The 18,389-nt window shown below is 36.2% G+C and overlaps 1 protein-coding gene and 1 long non-coding RNA gene across 9 annotated transcripts in view; one reads left to right on the top strand and one right to left on the bottom strand.

Moving 5' to 3' along the window:
- PTPN12 (protein tyrosine phosphatase non-receptor type 12) overlaps window positions 1-18,389 on the bottom strand; it is a 104,106-nt gene that overhangs the window by 26,018 nt on the left and 59,699 nt on the right. For both annotated transcript variants that reach the window (XM_047834847.1, XM_047834858.1), the window contains 5 exons: window positions 14,667-14,726; window positions 13,132-13,274; window positions 9,945-10,011; window positions 6,352-6,429; window positions 6,143-6,241 (listed from right to left, as the gene is read on the bottom strand). In XM_047834847.1, the coding sequence (XP_047690803.1) occupies window positions 6,143-6,241; window positions 6,352-6,429; window positions 9,945-10,011; window positions 13,132-13,274; window positions 14,667-14,726 (447 nt within the window). The remainder of the gene's footprint in view (window positions 1-6,142; window positions 6,242-6,351; window positions 6,430-9,944; window positions 10,012-13,131; window positions 13,275-14,666; window positions 14,727-18,389) is intronic.
- Window positions 1-18,389, top strand: part of LOC125152700 (uncharacterized) — a 154,116-nt gene that overhangs the window by 85,607 nt on the left and 50,120 nt on the right. For 3 of the 7 annotated variants that reach the window (XR_007147282.1, XR_007147279.1, XR_007147283.1), the window contains 3 exons: window positions 6,758-6,826; window positions 10,360-10,539; window positions 12,420-12,560. This is a non-coding gene — a long non-coding RNA (uncharacterized LOC125152700). Of the gene's footprint in view, window positions 1-6,757; window positions 6,827-10,359; window positions 10,540-12,419; window positions 12,561-18,389 lie in introns of those variants that run through there. The other 4 variants (XR_007147280.1, XR_007147281.1, XR_007147284.1 and 1 more) reach the window with 2 other exon arrangements.

The raw sequence follows: 18,389 nt of genomic DNA, 5'->3' as shown, positions 1-18,389 counted from the left end.
TGCCCCTCCTGCCCCTGTGCACCTTGCTGATCCACCCCAGCTAATACGCCAGATCCCCAGCACCACAAGCCTGGCAGTGTGCAAGTAGCCCAGACGGGCCACACCACCCCACAGTGAATCCCACCCCTAGGAGAGGGGAAGAGAAGGTACCCACCAGTCTGACTACAGACCTAGCAGTGGGCTGGGGGCAGACATCAGGTCGGACTGTGGCCCCGCCCACCAACTCAAGTTATTCAAGACAGCACAGGGGAAGTGCCCGGCAGTTCCTCACCACTCCAGGGACTATCCAAAAAGACAAAACAGAAGAATTCCCCTCAAAAAAACCTCCAGGAAATAACGACAGCTAACGAACTGATCAAAAACGATTTAAACAATTTAACAGAAAGTGAATTTAGAATAATAGTCATAAAATTAATCGCTGGGCTTCAAAACAGTATGGAGGAGAGCAGAGAATCTATTGCTACAGAGATCAAGGGACTAAGGAACAGCCAGGAGGAGCTAAAAAATGCTATTAATGAGCTGCAAAATAAAATGGAGATGACCACAGCTCGGATTGAAGAGGCAGAGGAGAGAATAGGTGAACTAGTAGATAAAATTATGGAAAAAGAAGAAGCTGAGAAAAAGATAAAAAAATCCAGGAGTATGAGAGGAAAATTAGAGAACTAAGTGATGCACTAAAGAGAAATAATCTACCTATAATTGGTATTCCAGAGGAGGAAGAGAGAGGGAAAGGTGCTGAAGGTATACTTGAAGAACTAATAGCTGACAACTTCCCTGATCTGGGGAAGGAAAAAGGCATTGAAATCCAAGAGGCACAGAGAACTCCCTTCAGACGTAACTTGAATCGATCTTCTGCACGACATATCATAGTGAAACTGGCAAAATACAAGGATAAAGAAAAATTCTGAAAGCAGCTAGGGATAAATGTGCTCTAACATATAAAGGGATACCGATAAGACTCGTGACCCATCTCTCTACTGAAACTTGGCAGGCCAGAAAGGCATGGCAGGAGATCTTCAATGTGATGAACTGAAAAAATATGCAGCCGAGAATCCTCTATCCAGCAAATCTGTCATTTAGAATAGGAGACATAAACGTCTTCCCAAACAAACCAAAACTGAAGGATTCATCACCACTAACCCAGCCCTACAAGAGATCCTAAGGGGGATCCTGTGAGACAAAGTACCAGAGACACTACAAGCATGAAACCTACAGACATCACAATGACTCTAAACCCATATCTTTCTATAATAACACTGAATGTGAATGGACTAAACACGCCAACCAAAAGATATAGGGTATCAGAATGGATAAAAAACAAGACCCATCTATTTGCTGTCTACAAGAGACTCATTTTAGACCTGAGGACACTTTCAGATTGAAAGTGAGGGGATGGAGAACTATTTATCATGCTACTGGAAGTCAAAAGCAAGCTGTAGTAGCCATACTTAGACAAACTAGACTTTAAATTAAAGGCTGTAACAAGAGATAAAGAAGGGCATTATGTAATAATTACAGGGTCTACCCATCAAGAAGAACTAACAATTATAAATGTCTATGTGCCGAATACGGGACGCCCAAATATATAAAACAATTACTCACAAACATAAGCAACCTTATTGACAAGAATGTGCTAATTGCAGGGGACTTTAATACCCCACTTACAACAATGGATAGACCATCTAGACACATTGTCAATAAAGAAACAAGGGCCCTGAATGATACATTGGATCAGATGGACTTGACAGATATATTTAGAACTCTGCTTCCCAAAGCAACAGAATATACTTTCTTCTCGAGTGCACATGTTACATTCTCCAAGATAGATCACATATTGGGTCACAAAACAGCCCTTCATAAGTACACAAGAATTGAGATCATACCATGCATACTTTCAGACCACAATGCTATGAAGCTTGAAATCAACCACAGGAAAAAGTCTGGAAAACCTCCAAAAGCATGGAGGTTAAAGAACACCCTACTAAAGAATGAATGGGTCAACCAGGCAATTAGAGAAGAAATTTAAAAATATATGGAAACAAACGAAAATGAAAATACAACAATCCAAACGCTTTGGGATGCAGCAAAGGCAGTCCTGAGAGGAAAATACATTGCAATCCAGGCCTATCTCAAGAAATAAGAAAAATCCCAAATACAAAATCTAACAGCACACCTAAAGGAAATAGAAGCAGAGCAGCAAAGACACCCCAAACCCAGCAGAAGAAGAGAAATAATAAAGATCAGAGCAGAAATAAACAATATATAATCTAAAAAAACTGTAGAGCAGATCAATGCAGCCAAGAGTTGGTTTTTTGAAAAAATAAATAAAATTGATAAACCTGTAGCCAGGCTTCTCAAAAAGAAAAGGGAGATGACCCAAATAGATAAAATCATGAATGAAAATGGAATTATTACAACCAATCCCTCAGAAATACAAGCAATTATCAGGGAATACTATGAAAAATTATATGCCAACAAACTGGACAACCTGGAAGAAATGGACAAATTCCTAAACACCCACACACTTCCAAAACTCAAACAGGAGGGAACAGAAAGCTTGAACAGACCCATAACCAGCGAAGAAATTGAATCAGTTATCAAAAATCTCCCAATAAGAGTCCAGGACCAGATGGCTTCCCTGGGGAGTTCTACCAGACATTTAAAGCAGAGATAATACCTATCCTTCTCAAGCTATTCCAAGAAATAGAAAGGGAAGGAAAACTTCCAGACTCATTCTATGAAGCCAATATTACTTTGATTCCTAAACCAGACAGAGACCCAGTAAAAAAAAGAGAACTACAGGCCAATATCCCTGATGAATATGGATGCAAAAACTTCTCAATAAGATACTAGCAAATCAAATTCAACAGCTTATAAAAAGAATTATTCACCATGATCAAGTGGGAGTCATTCCTGGGATGCAGGGCTGGTTCAACATTCGCAAATCAATCAACGTGATACATCACATTAATAAAAGAAAAGATAAGAACCATATGATCCTGTCAATCGATACAGAAAAAACATTTAACAAAATTCAGCATCCTTTCTTAATAAAAACCCTTGAGAAAGTCGGGACAGAAGGAACATACTTAAACATTATAAAAGCCATTTATGAAAAGCCCACAGCTAATATCATCCTCAATGGGGAAAAACTGAGAGCTTTCCCCCTGAGATCAGGAACACGACAGGGATGTCCACTCTCGCCGCTGTTGTTTAACATAGTGTTGGAAGTGCTAGCATCAGCAATCAGACAACAAAAGGAAATCAAAGGCATCAAAATTGGTAAAAAATGAAGTCAAGCTTTCACTTTTTGCAGATGACATGATAATATCCATGGAGAACCCAACAGACTCCACCAAAAGTCTGCTAGAACTGATACATGAATTCAGCAAAGTTGCAGGATACAAAATCAATGTACAGAAATCAGTTGCATTCTTATACACTAATAATGAAGCAACAGAAAGACAAATAAAGAAACTGATCCCATTCACAGTTGCACCAAGAAGCATAAAATACCTAGGAATATCTAACCAAAGATGTAAAAGATCTGTATGCTGAAAACTATAGAAAGCTTATGAAGGAAATTAAAGAAGATATAAAGAAATGGAAAAACATTCCGTGCTCATGGGTTGGAAGAATAAATATTGTTAAAATATCAATACTACCCAAAGCTATCTACACATTCAATGCAATCCCAATCAAAATTGAAGCTAGAACAAGGAATCCTAAAATTCATATGGAACCACAAAAGGTCCCAAATAGGCAAAGTAATTTTGAAGAAGAAGACCAAAGCAGGAGGCATCACAAGCCCAGACTTTAGCCTCTACTACAAAGCTGTAATCATCAAGACAGCATGGTATTGGCACAAAAACAGACACATAGACCAATGGAATAGAATAGAAACCTCAGAACTAGATCCACAAAGGTATGGCCAACTAATCTTTGACAGAGCAGGAAAGAACATCCAGTGGAAAAAAGACAGTCTCTTTAACAAATGGTGCAGAAGAATGAAACTAGACCACTTTCTTACACCATTCACAAAAATAAACTCAAAATGGATAAAGGACCTGAATGTGAGACAGGAAACCATCAAAACCCTAGAGAAGAAAGCAGGAAAAGACCTCTGTGACCTCAGCCGCAGTAATTTCTTACTTGACACATCCCCAAAGGCAAGGGAATTAAAAGCAAAAATGAACTACTGGGACCTCATGAAGATAAAAAGCTTCTGCACACCAAAGGAAACAACCAACAAAACTAAAACTAAAAGGCAACCAACGGAATGGGAAAAGATATTTGCAAATGACATATCGGAAAAAGGGCTAGTATCCAAAATCTGTAAAGAGCTCACCAAACTCCACACCCGAAAAACAAATAACCCAGTGAAGAAATGGGCAGAAAACATGAATAGACATTTCTCTAAGAAGACATCCAGAAGGCCAACAGGCACATGAAAAGATGCTCAACATCACTCCTCATCAGGGAAATACAAATCAAAACCACACTCAGATATCACCTCACACCAGTCAGAGTGGCCAAAATGAACAAATCAGGAGACTATAGATGCTGGCGAGGATGTGGAGAAACGGGAACCCTCTTGCACTGTTGGTGGGAATGCAAACTGGTGCAGCCACTCTGGAAAACAGTGTGGAGGTTCCTCAGAAAATTAAAACTAGACCTACCCTATGACCCAGCAGTAGCACTGCTAGGAATTTACCCAAGGGATACAGGAGTACTGATGCATAGGGGCACTTGTACCCCAGTGTTTATAGCAGCAGTCTCAACAATAGCCAAATTGTGGAAAAAGCCTAAATGTCCATCCACTGATGAATGGATAAAGAAATTGTGGTTTATATACACAATGGAGTACTACGTGGCAATGAGAAAGAACAAAATATGGCCCTTTGTAGCAACGTAGATGGAACTGGAGAGTGTGAGGCTAAGTGAAATAAGCCATACAGAGAAAGACAGATACCATATGTTTTCACTCTTATGTGGATCCTGAAAAACTTAACAGAATCCCATGGGGGAGGGGAAGGGAAAAAAAAAATGTTAGAGTGGGAGAGAGCCAAAGCATAAGAGACTCTTAAAAACGGAGAACAAACTGAGGGTTGATCGGGGGGGGGGTGGGAGGGAGGGAAGGGTAGGTGATGGGCATTGAAGAGGGCATCTTTTGGGATGAGCACTGGGTGTTGTATGGAAAGCAATTTGACAATAAATTTCATATATTAGAAAAATAAAAATTAAAAATTAAAAAAAATAAAAAAATAATAAAACTTTAATATTTAGGTTAAAAAAAAAAGCTAAAATGACATCGAACTAATAAACACACGCCAAAAAGGGACTTAATTGTAGCACTCCAATTCTACTTCATTAAAAAGCCTGTACAAAATTAACTATAAAACTATTTATTATGACCAAGAACAAAATACAATTCATGTAGAATCAACTTGTAATTACTTAGGTGGGGGTAGAAAAGGAGAACAATAGTTAATTTAAAAATTTTTTTATTTTTATTTTTTAGAGCATGAGTGGGAGAGAGGGGCAGAGGGAAAGAGAGAAGGACAGAGGGAGAGAGACAGACAGACACTGAGGTTCTTAAGTAGGCTCCATGCTCAGTGCAGAACCTGACATAGGGCTTGATTCCACAACCCTGGGATCATGACCTGAGCCAAAATCAAGAGTCAGACATGCAAGTGACTGAGCCACCCAGGTGCCCCTAGTTAACTTTTTAAAAGTAATTTATACTTGAAACAGTAATGATTTTTGATATAAGATCAACTTTCCTAGCTATATTCTACGGAAAATTATTTAGCTGGTTATGGAGTCCATAAATATCCATTACAATAGAGAGATTCAAATAGGAAGAAGGAAAGGAGTTAACAAAAAAATAAAAATAATTGTCATGGATATTATGTTAGATAAAACACAAGATGACAATTAAAAAGCTAAACATTACATCTTGGTTAAAAAGTAAAAGTTTTTGGGGCACCTGGATGGCTGAGTCCATACAGCATGCAGCTCTTGATCTCGGAGTTGTTAAGTTTGAGCCTATGTTGGGTGTAGAGATTACTTTAAAAAAAAAAAAAAAAGCTTAAAAATATAAAGAAAAGTTTTCTAAATTTAATAGGCCAAGAACACCTACCACTCCATCAGCAATTTTCTGGGCTCCATGAATTTCATACAGTTGTAGCTGTTTTTCAAACAGTTGGGCAATTGCTCTGTGAACAAGCTCATACTGCTCCTATTATGGAGATGAAATGTTAAACAAGGGAAAAGATGTTAAAAAACAAAAAACAAAACAAGAAGACATTTATAAAAATACAGTTTATAAAGTAAAACAAAAAACTATACCTTAGTTTGTACTGCAGAATGCCTTTGTGTTCTCATTTCTTGTATTAAATTAAATACATTGAATTCCTCTGGTATTTTCTGAAACAAAGAATTTAATACATCAAGTCTCTTTCATATAGACCTTCAACTTTTCAAACAGACCTTATATACATGCTGGATGAGGGAAAACATGTACTGAGAACTACCTACCATCCTTCAGACACTCTTCTTGGCATTGTGGATACAAAGCTAATCTTGACCCTCGGCAGTCAAGCTGGTGAGATATGTGAACAAATAAATATCCACCAAGGCAAAATCACAGTTCAGTGGGAATAAAAATGCTGTAACTAACTCTGATTGGTGTGTGGAATGAAAAGTGAAGGAAATATACATAAGCACAGCAGATTAAATATATACTCTATTTCAGGAATTGAGAAGCTTGATGTGGAGATAGCCTAAAAGTGAAAGAAGGAGAAGTATTCAAGGAGGAAAGAAGGTAAGGCTACCTGGGATCAGACTGTAAACATAATAAAATTTGAACTCATTCTACAGGCCACTGTTCCCTGTGCTGGCTACATAAGGACCAGCTAAGAAATTTGGTAAAAATACAGATCCCTCAGCTGTGTCTCTGGAGACTGTGAAATATCCCAGACAATTCTTGGTACACCTGGAATTAAAACTACTATAATAGGTAGCACAGACATGAGGAGATTTGATATACAGTCTACTTTTGCAGTATGGAGGCCAAGAGTCTGAAAAGGGGACAAACTGGTAGTAGTTTACTGAAGGAGTTTTAAAAAAGCAGATTTGAGGCACATTTCTGAGGTAGGACTATTAGAACTTGGTAATCACCAAGAATATTTTGAAGTGATAAGGAAAAAGAATTAAAAATGATTCCCAGGCATGGGGCACCTGAGTGGCTCAGTTGGTTAAGCATCTGACTTCAGCTCAGGCCATGATCTCACAGTTCCTGGGTTCAAGCCCTGCGTCAGGCTCTGAGCTGACAGCCCAAACCCTGGAACCTGCTTCAGATTCTGTGTCTCCCTCTCTCTCTGCCCCACTTACACTCTGTCTCTCAAAAATGAATAAACATTAAAAAAAAAAAAAAACTAAACTAAAAAAAAAAAAGATTCTCAGGCTTACTGCTTGAGAGTCTTTATATAACATCAGAAGATTTTTACATCAAGTCCTAACCTAAGACAGAAGATTTACCCTATGTTATACCCTATGTTAAGCCAAACACAGTCAAATGAGGACTATGTTCAAAATACACAACTTTTGAAATGACCAGTTATTTATTTTGCTTACTGGCATTTATCTATATGCCTGTTTCCATCTCAATTTTAATCTTTCACTTTTATGTTAAAATGGGTTAGAATCCTAGTTAAATTTTGTTCATTTAAAAATCTTCATTTCGACTATCAGGAGATGATTACAATTTTTGAGGAATACAAAAATAAAATTTAATCCTAGACAGCTTTTGAGGAAAATTTAAAATTTAAATATTCCCTAAGCAAGAGTTTAAAATGGAAAGAAGGCAGGAGGAAAAAGAGATAGAGGGCAGAAAGAAGGAAAAAAACCCTAAATATTTTATTAATCCTATTTTATACAAGATACAGATTGAAATATTCACAGAAACATACTATAAAGCTATAAAGGGGGGTGCCTGGCTGGCTCAATCAGTGGAGTATGTGACTCTGGATCTCAAGGTTGTGAGTTCAAGCCCCATGTTGGGTATAGAGATTACCTAAAATATAAAATTTAAAAAAAAAATTGGGGGGGGGGGAGCCTGGCTTAGTTGATGGAACATACAACCCTTGATCTTGGGGTTCTAAGTTCAAGCCCCATGTTGGGTACAGCATTTACTTAAAAAAACAATACAAAAAATTTTTTTAACATTTATTTATTTTTGAGAGACAGAGACCAAGAACAGGCAGGGGAGGAGCAGATGGAGAGAGAGAGAGAGAGAGAGAGAGAGAGAGAGAGAGAGAGAGAGAGAGAATCTAAAGCAGGCTTCAGGCTCTGAGCTGTCAGCAGAGCCCGACACAGGGCTTGAACCCATGAACCATGAGATCCTGACCTGAACCAAAGTTGGAGGCTTAACTGACTGAGCCACCCAGGTAGGCTCCCAAAAATAAATAATTTTTTAAAAAGCTATAAAGAATTAAAAACCTCTCCCTAATGCATAGAAAATGAACATACTATAGAACCAGAAAAGGAACCAAATCTACATACAATAGGGACAACTTAAGTTTTTCAAATCTGTAATAAGGGCTGTGTTTTATTTACTTGTATATCCTCCAAAGTATTAAACAGTTTCTTGGAATGAGTAGTGGTAGTAAAACAGTAACAGCAATTGTAATGAAAACTAACATTGAAATGAGCATGTACTACAGGACACCCACGTTCTTTTTTATTTGTTTGTTTGTTTGTTATGAGAGAGAGAGCACAAGCGGGGGTCGGGCAGAGAGCAGAACAGAGGATCTAAAGCAGGCTCTGTGCTGACAGCAGAAAGCCTGATGCGGGGCTTTAATTCATGAACCCTGAGATCATGACCTGAGCTAAAGTCTGACGCTTAACCAACTGAGCTACCCAGGTGTCCCAAGACACCCACAGTTCTAAAGAATTTTAGAAAGGTTAACTTATTCCTTATGAGTTATTAATATTATTAATTTTAATTAATTAAATTAATTAAAATTAAATTAATTAAAATTAATTAATTTTAAAATTAATTAATTAATTAATTAATTTTAAGTTCTAAAGAATTTTAGAAAGGTTAACTTATTCCTTATGAGTTATTAATATTATTAATTTTAATTAATTAATTAATTTTAATTAATAAAATTATTAATTTTTCAGTTGAAAAAATGGAGGCACAGTGAAATGAAGTAATTTGACCAAAATCCCAAAGCTAGTAAATGACAGAGCAGGAATTTTAATCTGGGCAGTTTGGCTCCAGAGTCAGCATCCTTAACCACTATACTGTGTATCCATTTAGGCATAAATATTTATAAAATTGGTTACATTTATACCTAGAATATAAAAGGCAATGAAGATTCTGTATTTGGAAAAGTCAACGCAGAGTTTACATTCTTTTTTTTTTTTTTTTTTTAAATTTTTTTTTTTTTTTTTTTTTCCAACGTTTATTTATTTTTGGGACAGAGAGAGACAGAGCATGAACGGGGGAGGGGCAGAGAGAGAGGGAGACACAGAATCGGAAACAGGCTCCAGGCTCTGAGCCATCAGCCCAGAGCCCGACGCGGGGCTCGAACTCCCGGACCGCGAGATCGTGACCTGGCTGAAGTCGGACGCTTAACCGACTGCGCCACCCAGGCGCCCCAGAGTTTACATTCTTAATGTAGGTATCAATTCACATAGATCAACCAGGAGGCAACATGTCTACCTTTCTGCCCTGTGCATTATCTCAAGGTAATATGCATCATTTATGCCTTCCTTTTTCAGTTCCATTACCTTTATTTCTTACATAGTAAAGCTACTTCTAAAAAAGCAACATGTATAACAGAACACAATCTATAATTTACAGAAATTAATCATTAAGTTTGAAAATAATAATAGATCAATTGGACATAATGCTATATAAAAATTATTCTTACCCCAGCTTTTAGTAAATTCCATGTATAATCTATGGCACAAATGGCACCTGTTCTTCCACAGCCTGCACTGTAAAGTTTGAAAGAAAAATTTGATTTTTGTTATAAAAGAATTATAAACTAAATGTGGATGAACATTTAGTTTTCAGAAGCAAAAAAATCATTTAGAAATATGACAAAATTCTACCATTTTAGTAAACAGATTACAACTTAACATCTTTAACATCAGCATTTATACCTGGTTTTTATTAAATTTGGGTAACTTCCAAGATTCAAAAATTACCTGTGTGATTCACAGATGACCCAGCAGCCTTCATTTTGTAAGTCTAATTCTAACTCAGAAAATCTTGTCTAGCTAACATAATAACTCACAGAGATCATTTTATTTTATGTACAACATGGTTCTGATGCCTTACAGTAGAGGAAGAAACAACACATCATTTCAATCTGCAAAAGGTATAGGAAAGACGAAGAATACAAGCCCTAGAAACTGGTTTGAACTCCAGCAGTGATTTCAACAAAAGAACAAAGTGACCAAAATAACAAAAGACCAGTGATGTACTTTCATCTTCTAAGGAACTAACAGAACCTGGAGAACGTAAGTAAAATTCTGCAGGTTTTTACATTTTAAAACATGACAAGAGTACTTTACAGCAATTGATTCTCAACTAGAGGGAGACAGGAGACATGCATCTTAGGACTGAGAATCACTCTGAGTAATTAAAGACATTACTAACATCACCAGAATCATTTTTAGGCAGGAAAAAAGTTAGGCAGCATTTAAATTTTGAAACCTTTAGAAATATCAGTAGTTTGTCAAACATGTCATGTGAGAATTCCTGATAAAGTAAATTTATAAACAACTTAGTATGATTTTTAAAAAGCTCTTAAAAGACATCAATAATACTAATTTTTAACTATTGATACATTTATCAATTCTTCATAGCAAAATATTTCTAGAATTTTAAGTTAAGAATTACTAGGGGCTAAATGACATATATTTAAAACTTTATGGTTTAGGGGCGCCTGGGTGGCTCAGTCGGTTAAGCGGCCGACTTCGGCTCAGGTCATGATCTCGCGGTCCATGAGTTCAAGCCCCGCGTCGGGCTCTGTGCTGACAGCTCAGAGCCTGGAGCCTGTTTCAGATTCTGTGTCTCCCTCTCTCTGACCCTCCCCTGTTCATGCTCTGTCTCTCTGTCTCAAAATTAAATAAACGTTAAAAAAAAATTTTTTTTTAAATAAATAAATAAAACTTTATGGTTTAAAGTGTAACCTTACAAAGATACACACAACCAGACTGATGAAACACAATACAAAATTTAGAAACAGATCTGAGTATATGTAGGTATTACATAGTGGTGGATTCTCCCATGAAACGGGAAAGATTAGACCATTCAATAAATGGTAGAGGGAAAGTGAGCCTAACAACAGCAAAAGCTAGATTCTTACTCATACCTTAATTATTAAAAAAATTCCAGATAGATTAAGAATATGTTTATAAAAAAAACCTATAGAAGTGCTAAAAGGGTAGTTTATGCACTACTGTTACAGATGGACTTTTTCTAAGCATATCTCAATGGACAGAAATCATAAATGAAGACTCACAATTCTGACTACATGACAATTTCAAACTTATGTGTGGCAAAATTTAAGCAGAATAAAAAACCATGGAAAACCATGCTACTTACAACATGACTAAGAGCTAACAATCTCAATATATAAAGATATGTAAAGAATTTATCACATAACTAAGAGATGAATGCCTGCTTTAAAACAATTGGCAAAGTATACAAATAAATTCACAAAAGAATATAAACTACGAAGACAAAAAAAAAATGAACAAAAAGCTTGCCTGTCATACAGGTATTAAATCAAACAAACAAAAAAATAATAGTACTGGGAAGAGTATAGGAAAATGGGCACTCCCACAAACTAGCTAATTATAATTAGCATCAACTTTATGGATAACAGAATATAAAATATGTATTAAAAGCATAAAAATGTTCATGCCCTTTGACTTAGAAATCTCATTTATAGAGATCTATCTTAATGAAGTAATTACTGATGTGCTCAAAGATTTTGCCATGAAGACTAGCCATGTGGACATTTAAACTACTGTTTAAAATACATGAAAAAGGATGGGGGTGGGGATAATAAAGGAATGGAGGCTAAATATAAAGTAGAGCACAGTCATAATGAATTGTAGAGAGAATAGTTATATGATTTAGAAAAATGTACATGACAAATTACATGGAGAAACATTCTGTAACAAATACAGCACATACATGGAAAGGACATTCACCTCGACTGAAATTGTGATTTCCTTGCTTTTATGTATGTGTTTTCCTTTCTTTCTTTCTTTCTTTCTTTCTTTCTTTCTTTCTTTTCTTTCTTTCTTAATGTCTGTTTTCTAAGTCACTACAGTTAACTATTATTTTGACTGTTAAAATATTAAATGGTGTATTTATTTTTTTAAAGGAAAACCTTCACATCAAATTGGATTCATGAGCTGTATACACTGGGCAACGATGACAGCACAAGAAATAATTTCAACTAACTTGTAAGAAATCAAGTCAAATTTAATTTCTACAATTAAATGGACTTTTTTTTCTTCTTAAACAGTCAACTACTTAATTGAATGGTCAGCTAACCACTGAATTAGCTATAGAAAAGTATTTTTTTAATTAACCAAGTTGTTAATTGATTCCCACATGTCCCATCAGCAAGTCCCCTTTCTGGCCCACAGCACCCTTTTCAACACACTAATAGGCATTACAATCAGACCTACTGGATAAGAAAAACTACCTTTGGTGTTCTGTCTATGCTAAAAAAAAAAAACAAAAAAAACCTTTGAACTATTTAATTAACCTGTAAAGTTCTGAGTCTGGGAAATTTCATTTACTCTTTATAACAAATGTGAATGCGGATAAAGTCACTTCAAGAGATAAACTGATAGCAGTTTTATGAAATAAGTAGTAGGATGCTAAGCGTTTTAGAAGAATCTAACGTAAAATAAAAATTCAGAGAAGAAAAACTCTGATTCAGACAGTTTTTACTATTTGGAAACCCATATAATGACCTATCTCATTTGGTAATTCCAAAAATTAGGTTTCAAAATACCATACATCACCCATATTATAATGCCACTTATATTCCAAAGTAGTTAAATATTTGGAAAAATTTTTTGTACCTGCAATGAATACAAATAGGCACATCTTCATGTTCTTGGTATTTCCTCATTAAGCTTATCATGTCCAGAATGGAATCAAACGATGAGGGAACATCATGATCTGGCCAGTTCACGTAATGAAACTGATACAGCCTACGAGATTCCTTCAAGAAAAAACAGAAATTCAACAATTATAAAAAGACATTACAAATTTTAAAGCATTCAGAAAAGTTGCACATCTGACTTTACTGTCATTTCTGAAGTTTTTATGTGGTATTTAACACTGCCTTAAAAAAGTAAATGATAGGCTATATTTATTGACTATCATATATCAAGTCTTAATCTAAGGGCTTCACATGTAACAGTTTATTTATTCCCCACGTAATTCTATGAGGAAGGTACTGTTAATAGTATCCACGATTTATAGGTAAGGAAACTGAGACAGAAAGATTACATAACTTGCCTAATGTTTCACAGCAAGTGACAAATGTAGGATCTGAACTCAGGCACTCTTATCTCCAGAGCATGCATGTTAACTCTAACACTATGTATATTATTTGGTAATCCACAGTAAAGGGATGAGCAATATACCAGAAGCACAGTGTTTGAATCTATTGTAATTAGAAAACTAATAGGATATTTAAACTGAAAAAGAAAATTAGAAACAAACTTGTCCAATGCCAAACCCACTTCCTTATTTTAGATGAGTGGTTCTCAAGTATGGAGTGCTGGAACCATGTCTACTTGTAAAAAGGAAGGTAGGCTGTGGACGTATGTTTCAAATGTACCAGTTGAGGAACAACTGTGCACTTGATGGCCATGCTTAATTGTTCATAATGGTTTGAAAAATTAAGATAATAAAAATACAGAGATCTTGGAAGAAGCTGATAGCATTTTCTAATGTCCATCAAATTTTTGATTTCCTAGAAAAATTATCATTTTGTTTTAACGTTTATTTATTTATTTTGAGACAGAGGGAGAGAGAGAATCCCAAGCAGGCTCCACGTTGTCAGTGCAGAACCCAATGCAGGGGCTCATTTCTATGAACCGCAAGATCATGAGCCCAAATCAAGAGGCTAATGCTTAACTGACTCAGCCACCCAGCCGCCCCAAGCAATTATCATTTTATATAGTTCTGAAACACGGAAGTCAAGGGCCTCAGGTAAAAGCAATATATATCAAAATGAAGATTTAGGTTTGATGGTGGTTCATCTATGTCTAAAAAGTTGTAAACTAGCAAAAGTGGGTAAATAATTTGGAAAGAATGCTATAATCTGCTTACTGTAATAGAGAAAAAAATATTTATGGCAAATAGATACAATAAATTTAATTTAGGGAAAATTGTTTTAAGTAAGTCAAGATGTATATTACTTTAATTTGATAAGCTCAAGGCTCAAGACACTAAATAAAAATTACACTTTGATTTTCTTCACTATTTTACATAAGGAAATTTGCTAATTATTTTAGTTAACTATGTAAGACCAGATAGCATGCAATTTATATATCTTCTCTTCAAAAATTTCCTTAGAAACGGTCTCTAAATGGAAAATACTTACATTTTGAAATTCAAGTAAGAGTGTCCTAATGAAGTAGTCTGTTCTTGCTTGTTCAGCTTCCTAAATACAGGAAAAGTGAGTCAGTGAGAACACTGAAACCAAAACATCCACACACCAAAACAAACAAAAACCACGTATTTAAAGTCTACAATATAAAATTAACCTTTGAAATTCCAGATATATCTAGTAATTACAAAAACAACCATTCTAAAAGTCACTGATTTGTCTACTCAACTTTGCTGTTCTGATGGGCAAACAGGTAAATTAATGGGCAAGGCAATATTCTAGTAAATCTTTATTTACAAAACAGGCAGTGGACTAGACTGACCTATGCATAGCGTGCCCACGTCTGGTCTAAGTGGTTACATGCAGCGACATGCAACCGAGTCCCTCCTAGCTAGTCCTCCGTGACCCAACACTTTACCCTCTTTCTCATCCCCAAATCAAAAGTGCTCCTGATACTGTCTTTTCTCAGTCTCAAAAACTGATTGTCAAGAAGTCAAGTCACTTACTATGGTTATTTTCACCAGCTTGCTTTCTAATTACAAACTTGATTTTTATTTACATCAGTAATAACAAGTACTGAGTTGCTGGAAACAACCACAAGACATACAAATTACTTTCCATCTGAAATCTTGAAAGAAGAAATTTGCTTCTTCAGTATGGATCAATCCCAATATTGACAAATCAAACCAGCTATCGCTAATCAAATCAAACTTATTCAAAAGATGATTAAATTATCATTTCGTTCACTCTGAAAAATCATCCAAAAAAGGTCATAGTTTTCCAAATTATAATCTGTTTCTTTACTCATTATAGTAAAGTCTTAATTTTTATTTATTTATTTTTGAGAAAGAGCAAGAGAGTGAGAGAAAATATGCATGGACGAGCAGGGGAGGGGCAGAGAGAGAATCCCAAACAGGCTCCATGCTGACACTGCAGAGCCCAATGTGGAGCTCAGACATACTAACTGTGAGGTCATGACCTGAGCCAAAATCAGGAGAAGGATGTTTAACTAACTGAGACCCTCCTCTACTCATTATTTTAAATGTTGTTTACTATTCTTGATCCCCAACTCTTCAAAAATTTCAACTCATTTAGCTGTTGAATGTTAAGCACTATACATTTTCACTTGAATTGTAACATTTAGTACAGATATCTTATTGTATTTAAACTGACAAATGTTCAACACAACTACATTGCACAGAAAATAGATTTCCTGAACAGTTCAGGGGCATAATATTGTAGAATACTTTATAGATTGGTGAGAGGGGAGGTGTTCTCTCACAGAAATACATAATGTGGTATGTATTGGTTTTTATCCATTCCAAATAACATGACATGCAGTAGGATTTAAAATTATATTTAACCCACAAACAGTTAATTCTAACCAGGACTTAATACTGGCTGCTTATTAAATCCAGGCAGTTCAACTATGTGTTATAGTTAACATTACAAAAATCGCATTGTATTTATAAAGCAGACTGTCCACACACCTCAAGTCCTTTCTACGGCAACCTAGAAAGCAATAAACTTTGTATGGAATTTAAAAGTCATTAAGTAGAAATAATTCATAAAACCATGGACTTCTTGAACTCACCAGTGAAAATAAAATCACAGAAATTATATTTTACTTAACCATGGAAAACATAGTTACAAACCAGCAATTCTCAGTTGGAGAATGTAACAGTTAATTCCATGTGTCAATGTGGCTGGGTCACAGAGCGCCTAGATGTTTGGTCAAACATTATTCCTTGTGTTCCTGTAAAGGTGTCTTTGGGTGAGATTAACATTTAAATCAGTGGACTCTGAGTAAAGCAGACTGCCCTCTATAGTATGTATGGGTGGCCCTCCATCCAGTTAGGGCCTGAACAGAACAAAAAGACCAACCTCGCCCAAGTGAAATTCTCCACTAACCTACTTTCATGGGCAAGGATGGCTCTTCAGTTCTACAGCAGACTGTCTTTACACTAGAACGGAGTATCAGCTCTTCTGGGTCTCCGCCTTGCCTACCTTTTAGCTCTCTTGGTCTCCAGACTAGATCTAAAGCACAACTCTCCTGAGTCTGCAGCCTGGCTGACCACCCTACAGATTTTGGACTTGCCAGCTTCCATGATCCTGTGAGCCAGTTCCATATAATAAATCTTTTTCTCTGTATATATGCATATCCTACTGGTTCTATTTCTTTGGGAAACCCTAACCAATACAGGGAAGTTATTTAATTCTCATCTATGTTCAGTCATGTTCTTTGAGTATGAGTAAATAAGACAACATATTTCTTTCAGGTGATTAAGAAAGATGCCATTGGGTGTAACCAAAAAGCAAATTGTTGGTTCTATTCTAAAGTTCACGTATATTTTACTTCCTTTTTAAAAAATGTTTCCCTTCATTCTTTTTCCTTTAAATTCATTTACTTAGATTTCTGCTGTGTTTTAGAACTTGAATTTATTAACTCATTTCCAGAGCTAACATATTAGGTATATGTTTTAAGTTTCATAATAAATTATCTGCCATATAGGATCAATCTTTCCTTCTAGGATAGCAGTTCTCAAACCCATCTTTGTATATAATTATAACAATTCTGGATAGCATAACGAACGTATGAAAGATTATCACACAAAACTATACTTCAGTCATCAAGGGTCCTTCCCATTTCAGTTTGAAACTACTACTTTACACCAATTTTTCTTTTTTCTCTTTAAGATCTTACTTTTAAGTAATCTCTACACTCAACACGGGGCTTGAACTCACAAGCCTGAGATTAAGACGTGGTTCACTGACTGAGCCAGCCAGTTGCCCCACCTTTATACCAGTATTCAAATAGAGCACTCAAAGGGTGCCTGGGTGGCTCAGTCACTTAAGCGTCCAACTCTTAGCTTTGGCTAGGGTCATGATCTCCTGGTTGGTGAGTTCAAGCCCTACATCGGGCTCTGTGCTGACCATGTGGAGTCTACTTGGGCTTCTCTCTCTCTCCCTCTCTCTGCCCCTCCCACACCCTCTCCCTCTCAAAATAAATAAATGAACTGAAAAGTTAAAAAAAAAATAGATCATTCAAAGGACAGTTAAGTTACTGTTTACTCTTTTTATTCATGTTAGTTTTTTTTTTTAATTTTTTTTTTCAACGTTTTATTTATTTTTGGGACAGAGAGAGACAGAGCATGAACGGGGGAGGGGCAGAGAGAGAGAGGGAGACACAGAATCGGAAACAGGCTCCAGGCTCTGAGCCATCAGCCCAGAGCCCGACGCGGGGCTCGAACTCCCGGACCGCGAGATCGTGACCTGGCTGAAGTCGGACGCTTAACCGACTGCGCCACCCAGGCGCCCCTTATTCATGTTCATTTTTGAGAGAGAGAGAGAGAGAGAGAGAGAGAGACAAAGAGAGCAGGGGAGGGACAGAGATGGAGACACAGAATCCAAAAAAGGCTCCAAGCTCTGAGCTATGAGCGCAGAGCCCGACAAAGGGCTTGAACCCATGAACCGTGAGATCATGACCTGATAAGAAGTCAGATGCTTAACTGACTGAGCCACCCAGGCGCCCCTGTTTACTCTTATATATGTAACACTTATCATCAGCTTATATACAAAGACTAACACTAAATTAACATAATAAGTTACTAGGAAATTACACATTTATGAAGTCATTTTCAAAGTTAAATTTAAAGCTGTATAAAAACAAACATTATTATTAACATTTATTATAATTAAGTACAGATTTATGTGGAA

The sequence above is a fragment of the Prionailurus viverrinus genome, chromosome A2, assembly GCF_022837055.1.
Source record: "Prionailurus viverrinus isolate Anna chromosome A2, UM_Priviv_1.0, whole genome shotgun sequence".
Taxonomy (NCBI): Eukaryota; Metazoa; Chordata; class Mammalia; order Carnivora; family Felidae; genus Prionailurus; species Prionailurus viverrinus.
Note: the sequence above shows the minus strand (reverse complement) of the source record. Positions and strands in the feature narration are given on the sequence as shown.